The sequence below is a fragment of the Amborella trichopoda genome, chromosome 2 (genome assembly GCF_054954075.1).
Source record: "Amborella trichopoda isolate Santa Cruz 75 chromosome 2, AtrichopodaSantaCruz75HAP2 v2.0, whole genome shotgun sequence".
NCBI lineage: Eukaryota > Viridiplantae > Streptophyta > Magnoliopsida > Amborellales > Amborellaceae > Amborella > Amborella trichopoda.
In genome coordinates, this window is record NC_142337.1 from 45,733,083 (window position 1) to 45,742,208 (window position 9,126).

At 37.6% G+C, this 9,126-nt stretch overlaps 1 protein-coding gene and 1 long non-coding RNA gene across 2 annotated transcripts; both read left to right on the forward strand.

Moving 5' to 3' along the window:
• On the forward strand, positions 1–4,666 carry FQR1 (flavodoxin-like quinone reductase 1). Its single transcript, XM_006851147.4, has 4 exons — positions 1–96; positions 2,630–2,723; positions 2,894–3,156; positions 4,188–4,666. Exons 1-4 carry the CDS (start codon positions 74–76, stop codon positions 4,417–4,419), a joined length of 612 nt encoding a protein of 203 aa, XP_006851210.1. The 5' UTR covers positions 1–73; the 3' UTR covers positions 4,420–4,666.
• A 1,592-nt stretch (positions 4,667–6,258) lies between these two features.
• On the forward strand, positions 6,259–7,715 carry LOC148783239 (uncharacterized). Its single transcript, XR_016050631.1, has 2 exons — positions 6,259–6,406; positions 7,272–7,715. It is a non-coding gene; the product is annotated as an uncharacterized LOC148783239 (long non-coding RNA).
• The last annotated feature ends 1,411 nt before the right edge of the window (positions 7,716–9,126 follow it).

A 9,126-nucleotide genomic window follows, 5' to 3' on the forward strand; every position in this document is an offset into this window, starting at 1 on the left:
TCCCAAAAGCTCTCTCTTCTCTCAGTCTTCTCTCTCTAAGGGCGGAACCAGATTTTTCTTGAGAGCTACTCTAATGGCGACTAAAGTCTACATTGTGTAAGATGCTTCTATTTTTCCTTTTCCTTTTTTTTATTTTTTATTGTTTAGTCTTTTCATGCTGATTTTCTTTGTTAATTTAATCCGATCTTCATTCTATGCTATTATGGATGAATATTGCCTGGTTTTGGTGATCATTTGGGGGATTTCTCTGCTGATTTGACGGATCTATCACAATTGTTACCATGATTATCTCTCTTCATAGTGTGGGCTGGATCATTTGATTTTGATTCATAGGCTTGAATTATTAGAATTTCTGTGTTGTCTTGTGATGTTTGGTTCTACTTCTTTTCGTCATTTTGGTTTTCCATTTTCAGAGAAGTTGTGCCCTTTCTTGTGCAGGTTTTTTTTACATGATATTTTCATTTTTCCAAAGGGGAAATTCTACTTATAATTTTGATGTGATGTTAAAAAATTTGGCTTTTGCCAATGAATGTGATCTCCCTGCCTGCTGTCTTTAACAATGTCATGTAAGCTGGCGTTCTGTTTACCCTTCCTATTTGAACTAATGTTTTTGTAACAGGGTCGTTAATTATATCAATTATTGATATTTTTCGGATTAATAGTCCACAAGCAAGAACTTTATGGGTATATATTGGTAAATTGTATTTACCGACATCCTTTTTGCGGCCATTGCCTAAAATTTTCCTGTGGCAATTGTGTAATTCATTTTCCCCTACATTCTTCATCTGTATTATTCTAATACATTCTGAAGTGACATTCTTTATCTGGAGCGCAACAGAGGTAAAACGTTAAGATTTTGAGAACTCTTAACTTTATGGGATGGCTCTGTGGAGGGTGAACTGTATGAATGATTTCATGCTGTTTTGTGAATATCATATTAGGAAGTAAAATGCATGCATTGTTTGGGATAATTTTTAGGGAGTAAATCCTTTGGTGATTTACATTACTTTATCAGGAATGATGCATTTCACTTGGCAGACAGTATTATTAGTAGGTCTATCTTTACATGTTTCATGCTGGTGGCTTTATTTAATTTGAATGGATAAGATGCACTTTTTTTTCTTGGAAACCGTCGATTACCCATTATGAAGGACTTTCTTTTTGAATATGAAAATGGCTTTGCTGGTGGAAGAGCTGGTTCCGATTGCTTGCCAACCAGCAGACTTTGGAGATTCCTGCAATAAATGTCTAAAATTCTATTTCTTATGTGCATAAATAAATGAACCAGAATTTTTACAACTTTTATTCGAAGCTTTCTATCTGCTCTGTTTTGTGGTTATGTTATGCCATTGGGTTTGTAACAGTAAACTATGGACTAGATTTTTAAAGTAGATTAAATATTGAATGAACCATTTAAGTTTTCAAAAACAGAGATTCTTTTCAGGAAGAAACCATCTCATCAGCTGATAGCGTAGTGTTTCTATTTTACATTGCACATTTGGCTTTAATGGTGATCTGCACTTGATATTTTTTGCAACTTGTTTCTATAGGAAACTGTTTGTAAATTCTTGGGTGGTTACGATTTTTTGTGCTTATCTTAATCATTAGTTTTCTTTGAACTCTAAGGATTAATTTTATTATAAATGTCCAGAATGTTACCTACGGACTATTGTTGTCTAGGTTTCAGATCCTTTTCAATCTTAAAGAAAAAAAATGGTCCTGAGTATTTTTTGACAAGTCTAGAATAGAATCTCAAGTTCCTGTGTTGAGTTATTGGGAAAATGCAATTGATGATAAACATTCAGGGACTAACTTCATCATGCTGAGAGCTGCTGTTTGCAGCTTTTCTGAATTAATCTGTTAATATCAACCCTCATGGTTTGTCATGTAGACATTAATAATTAATAGAGAAAAAACAAAGTGTGACAGCTGGCTCAGAAGTTTTATCCATGCATCCATTACATGATGTTAATAGATCATACCACCTGGAGTTCTCTAATTTTGTGCAACTAAATACTCACTTATCATCTAAGAACTAAGAAGTTAGACAAAACCACTCTTATTATCCATGGCCTCTGCACGATACTCTAGATCTGCGATCAAATCTGTTACCTCTTGAGTATTCCCTTTAACTACATTTATATTTTCATCGGTTTACTTTTTTCTTTCTATATATTTTCCTTTTCCTTTTTGCTTTTTTCTTTTAAGTACATTGTTGACAAACTTCCTCATGTCAATTCCACATCAGCAACTCGGCAGTTTAATGTAGTCCAATGCACGGTGTTATGCTCTACTTACATAACCTTATATTGAAGGGCTGGTACCTGATCTATCTCATATGTTTTCCATTTTGACATGGTTTACTGGCTTCTATCATCCCTGACTTACTAGATTATGGGTTCAGGACTTACGTTTTAACAGCTTTGGGAAGAACATAATACCCTTTTTCTTCTGAAAAATGGTGATGATGGCAGCATCTCTCTCAAATTAAAATATGCAGCTTAAACATTGATAGAAACAATATTCAGCTTAAACATAATTGTTAACCGATGTGATGGTGATTTTATTATATACATATGTGAGAACTTCTGAAACTGTGTTGATCAACATGTTGAATTTGATAATACAGATACTATTCCATGTATGGCCATGTTGAGAAACTGGCTGAAGAGATAAAGAAAGGAGCTTCATCAGTGGAAGGAGTTGAAGCTACCCTATGGCAGGTTAGAACTTCCTATCTGAGCAGCATTTGTGGAACCCATAATGTGAAAAATTTGGGACCAACTTTATAGACATTTTTGCTCTTGGATAGGCCTTGTTGTGCAGTCTTGGCATGACGCTAAGCTTTGTACACATCTTTGGCTGTTAATTTGAATTGGCGTTATGCCTATAGGTACCTGAAACACTACCAGATGAAGTACTTGGAAAGATGAGTGCTCCACCAAAGAGCGATGTTCCAATTATTCAACCACATCAGCTCGCAGAAGCCGATGGCCTTATTTTTGGTTTCCCGACAAGATTTGGAATGATGGCTGCCCAATTCAAAGCATTTCTTGATGCAACTGGTGGGTTATGGAGATCTCAGCAATTAGCAGGCAAGCCAGCAGGCATCTTCTATAGCACTGGGTCACAAGGTGGCGGGCAGGAGACAACTGCGTATGTAGCCTCATACTTAAATAGTTTTTATACTTTTTTGTCCACAAGTGCTACAAAGGGAACTAGCATTTACCTTGCGAATAATCTTCAATGGGTAACCAAAATCATGGCCTCTTTGTTCTCTTTCCACTTTCTTCTTCCTCCTTGTTCATCGCCTTTTCACTTAAAGAGAAAACATTTACCCCTGGCTCACCTTTGTTTTGCATTATGCAGTTGGAAAGTTGTAAAGGAAAAGATAATGTCCCATGAGGGACTCACTGTCCATTCAACCTGCATCCTGCTTTATTGATTATAGTACTGATAAAGTAGACTTTTTCAGACAGTAAATGTCTTAAAGTTTTTGACATTCATTTATCAAGTACGTCACAAAATTGTTCTGAATTCATATTGGTTGAGACCTTGGCAATTTATAATAATCTTTCCCGTTGTTCTGCTCGACTTCTAGTTTTCTAGAATGTAGACTTGGAAAACCATTTTCACATTGTGAGATTATTTTGACAGAAACTAGAAAAGTATGTGTTGTTTTGATAGATTGTTCTTTGAGCTAAAAGATGTGACTTTGTGTGTAGTTCTGGGCATTTCTTGGCTTTTCTATTTTTTCTATCTGCTACTAGTAACTTCTCTTTATAATTTGAAATACTAATATTGCTGGATTGCTCTATTTGACCAATAACTGAATTTTTTTGGTTAGGCGAGTATTTTCTCAGTAAATGTCAAAAGTTCCAACTGCCTATGGTTCTTTCAGTATATTACCAAAATGATCTTACCTCCCATGTAATCTACTTTTTGTTGGTTAGGCAAGTATTTTCTCAGTAAATGTCATAAGTTCCAACTGCCTATGATTCTTTCAATATATTACCAAAATGCTCTTAACTCCTATGTAATCTACCATTCTCATGCATTTTATGGTTCCCTTTGATTATTTGATTGACCTTTGTCTTTTTTTTTATCTTTTCTGTGCAATTAACATGACAACCACTGGTTGAATCTATATAAGAAGCTTTCGTTTGGCTATTTGTTTCCATTTGCAGCTTGACTGCCATAACTCAGCTGGTTCACCATGGAATGATCTACGTGCCTATTGGATATACATTTGGAGCTGGCATGTTTGAGATGGAACAGGTTAAAGGTGGCAGCCCATATGGTGCAGGCACATTTGCAGGTGATGGTTTGAGGCAGCCATCAGAGCTCGAGCTCCAACAAGCTTTCCACCAGGGCAAATATGTTGCTGGTATTGCAAAGAAACTCAAGGGGGCTGCCTAAAATTGTGAAGATACATACTGTGTTTTCCATTCAATTATCTCTACACATGTATCATTTATTTTTTGATATTATGTTTTTCTACCACCGCCCCTTGCTGCTTTTGTGGCTTTGAATAATTCGGTGTTTTATTGTCTTATTCTAAATAGAATATGTAGCTTCTGTGTGAAAGTTTCCCTTAAGAGCAGACTTATTGTCATAATGTAATACTTCGATTTTCATGAAAAAGTTACAAACTTCTGCCTCCCAATTATGTGTTATACTTCCCTTAAAGTATCCCGCTGGACTGTGACTGTCTTTCAGTGGCAGGCTACTCAGACAACATGATCATCTGAGAGGGTTTTCGGGGTTTTTGTTTCTTTTTACTCTGTATCAACCATTTTGAAATATAATATGCTCTGTGACTACTGGAGAGTAAACACTGATACCAGCCCAATCACACAGGGAATTTACATCTCCAGACATCTTACTTATGTATAGAGAGCATCTTTAAATGTTACACGCGCATCTTATGCATCAATGCCTGTGTTCACAGCCATTGAGCATTTATAAGCATGAACCTTGTCGTTCTTTATCACGCTTGAAGAGAACAAGCTGAGAACTTCTTCATTAAATAAGGTCAGATGCTTTGGGTTCCTTGGGTTACCCAATGTACCCTCGGTTGCCTTGGAATGGATGGTATTACAATAAGATATTACTCTAAGCTCTGTAGAAATTCTGGTTTTTGTCCTTTCCTATGGCTTCTTTGACTAATGAGATTCAAGGCTCTATTGTTTATCCTATAATTTAGCTCAAAGCAAATATAAGCCCTTCCGTTTTAGCTCAACGAATATAACTCTTCCAGCAATGGCGGCAACTGTATGTCTTCTCTTTGCAGGAAGAAATTGCTGTGTTATTTTGATAGTTATTTTTCCAAACTATATCAGACATTTGCTAATTATCATAAATGAATGGCTACAAATCAACTCCTTTTGACATGTTGATAAATGAAATTGATTCTACGTGTCATATTATTATCCATATGACTATGGTCAGCCATTTTATGAGCCATCTCACTAGAATTTATTTTGAACTCACGAGCTTAAGACTACGAGTTATGCTTTGGTTTCATGCATAATCAAGAGCTGGAGATGTTTCTCATATTTCAACCCACTAATTTATGTGATTGCTGCCCTTTTGGCAGAACTTAAAAAACATAAGAACCTTATCACCAACTAGAAAAAAATAAATCTTTGTTACTCCCATTGATCATATTTTCCACTGGAGGTTACTACTGTCAAATTGCGTAAGGCTTAAAATACGACAGATATGTTGTCCATTGTGACAATCAAAGCCCTATCCACTTGAGCAAGAATCCAAGCTTCCATTCAAGGACAAAGCACAATGAGCAAGAATCCAACCTTCCATTCAAGGACAAAGCACAATGAACTTGAGCAAGAATCCAAGCTTCCATTCAAGGACGAATCCATGCTTTCATTCAAGGACAAAGCACATGGTGTGCATTACCACTGGATTTGAAATTCTATTGAGAATAAGTTGACGCAGATAGAGAAGATCCATACCAACCAAAATGCATTGGATAAACATGCCTAGAATGGATGTGAGCACCAAGTCGATTTACAAGGAAATGCCGTCCTTATGGGAGTGTCCCATCCCTTTAAGGGGCACCGATGGTAGGTGAAGGTGCTTCGGACCCCTATCATTTTGCGTAGTGGAACAGACAATGACTTCTTGAGCACGCCATTAGGGATGGGATGTAAAGGAACATAGTGTGAGGTTCTAGGAAAATTGTTGGCTCTTTGGTAGAATACCTCTTATGTTGTGTATGTTTATGGGTGTCTATATGAGAGAGAGAGAGAGAAGGGGGCGGAGGGAGGGAGTCCTAAGAGAGAGAAGCCCTTTATAGATATATTGCTTTGTAGGAGGAGTTTGCTCCATCAAGTTCTTGCAACCCCATTGTTTAATGTATTGTTTTCTTCTCTCCTAAAAGGTAAACCATGATAAATCTCGTGTCCAGTGTTTTTTTCATTTATTTGCCTTTCTTTTTGTTTCCCAATTCACACAGACACGCACACATATGAAGTGTTTGTTTTTCAAGCTCAAAGATTAATGCTCTATTATTGCACATCTGCATTGTTGCGAGAGAGCTCGAATAGTGTGGGTGTCACAAGTCATTCAAGTTTTTCCTTAAGAAATAGATTAGTGAACATCAAGTGGTTAGACAAGTAGATTGAAAAAGAATTCTTTGTGGCTCTAAACTGTAAATGTATATGAAGAGCTTGGATATACTAATTACATGTCCTAAGCATCATCCTATTGTTTGGGTATATCTTTAACACAACCTAAACTTTGTCAAAATACATTCTTCAGAAAATCTTCTTCTTACTTAGGCCAAGCACGATAAGGGCAAGATTCACACTAAGTGTTGAAAATTACATTAACTGAGTTCAATACTTTGGCATTTTTTAAAAAAAGCTAGGGATAACATATATAAATGACAGCGTCATTGACCTCTAATTCACAACCTTTACAAGACACTCCGGTGGATTCACTCTCTATCCCATTGTGCTCCGGTGCATGCTCAAAACAAATTATTATCCAAGATGATTATTCTTATATGCTCCGGTGCATATAAAACATACTATCCCTTTACTCATATTGAGATTTGTTATTGACAAAATATACCATCCCTTTACTCATATTGAGATTCGTTATTGACAAAATACATTGTCCCTTTACTTTGGAAGAATGCGAACATGTTTTGGATGAAACTTTATACCTGTTGGGGGGGTAAATAAAAAATATGAGCGCCTTTCCTCAAGTGACTCCCTGATGGAAACATTATTTTCTTGTAGAATGTCGTACTAAAGAAAGTATGACAACACAAATTCAAGACTGGATGAACACTTCAGAGCCCACTCAAGGACGTGCTGATCGTGCAAGGCCAAGAGGACAATCTATGCATTCTACCACAACTGTCATACGTGATCGCAACTGTTAAACAAAAGCGTTCAGTGGTTATAGATAGACCACAAGAAAATAAGCAAGCGAGCCGTCCAGTATATGCAAAAAAGGCATAACAGAGAAACACAAATGCTAGTGAGATTATAGATGACCCTTTGGTATGCAAAGGAAGTATCTTGTAGTGAATCCATTTATAATCAATTAAACAAAGGTTTTTTTTTTCTCCAATATATGGGATAGTGAATGTAATTAACAAGGTGTCCACGGGTATCTTGGAACTGCTTGACGAAGATATAATAAAGAAGCGCTCTGTGCACTGATATACCCTATCAAAATGTTGTTTGAAGTTCCTCTTGAGTTGTTTTATGTACATATTTTTACATTCAGCTTAATATCACCCCAAACATCTAACAACTTAAAAACACCCCGATCTCGACTAGAGAAATTATGGATAGGTTGAAATGTCCTAGGCAGAGCACCCGGATATTTTAAAATATTCACACCACCAGAACCCTTTTAGGTAAACTTAGCCTCCATCAAACCAATATTGCCCCAGTGGGACCAAAGGTACCAAGAGGTGAGACAAGGCAAGACAGACTCACAATTACCTTACTTTGAAGCACTTCAAAAAGAAAGGTTATGATGTTGCCCCCCAATAGCCACCAAAGCGCAACGCACAAAGGCACCTCAATCAGGGAACAAATGACCAGGAAGGGAAGAAACCTGATGCCATTCCTAATGGCGCCAGCGTTAGTACAAACAACGCCCAGCTCTAGGTCCCCCCATGAACTCTAGAATGAACAGAAGTCTGCGGTACTGGCAATTCCGCTAGCTCCATTCCAAATAGCGCCAGACCTCCACCAGGTGGGAAACAACTTGACCAATATGAGATGACAAGCTGACATGTCAGTCCATACGTGTCGACATTGCAAGCCCTTACCGACATGTCAGAAGTTAATACCGCCCATGGTAGTCGAATTTCTATTGGACGATGAATTGATGAAAGTAAGCCTAGATGACGTGGTAGCTGATATTTGGCAAAACTACAAATGTCGTCAGCATCACTCGGAATAGCTTCAAGCTGTGATTGGTTCATCAGATACAAACCAGAGTCACCAAAATCTGACACGTGTCAGAAACCAGATTTGAAGGCAGTTAGAACATCGCCGGTGCCATTGCCAATGGTGCCAGACACTGATAGGGTCGTATCGGCCGCATTAATGAGAAATTAATTTTTGTTGACTGTCGTTATTGTTGCATTAATGACATGGCACCATTCCACTAGCGCCATCGCAACTCCAAATTTCGCCAAAACTCTGATAGTCCGAAAATCTCACAAAACTGACCTACAAGCGGTCATGGGTCCATTTTACTTATAAATAGGCTCTTTTGCCTCAGGCTTAAGGTATGGAATCTTGATAATTTTTTAGCCGAGGCTATGCCCAAGTTCCTTCGATCTTGAGATTAGTCCATGCTCAAAACACTTTGATCTTAAGCTCAAGCTTGTGGTTGTGAGAAAGCCCCAAGGTGGGCCCACTTGAGGAATCCCCATTCCATCCAAAGCCAATCCCAAAACTAAGCTACCAACCCCTTCAAGCTACACTATCAAATCAAAGGCGGTCTGGATAATCAGACCTTCCGAGCCCTCTTCCTCTTATTTTTACTTGTCCCGTTAAAAACCGAAAACTCGAGATTGATTGTGCAACCAAATGATCTAAATCGGCACTGACTCTGGGCGTCAGGCCT

What these genes read in the sequence shown, in the direction of transcription:
- FQR1 (XM_006851147.4), top strand. Translation starts at nt 74, where the DNA reads ATGGCGACTAAAGTCTACATTGT. An exon ending in TTGAAGCTACCCTATGGCAG is followed by an intron (nt 2,724 to 2,893) that starts GTTAGAACTTCC and finishes TTATGCCTATAG; the next exon opens with GTACCTGAAACACTACCAGA. An exon ending in GGCGGGCAGGAGACAACTGC is followed by an intron (nt 3,157 to 4,187) that starts GTATGTAGCCTC and finishes TTCCATTTGCAG; the next exon opens with CTTGACTGCCATAACTCAGC.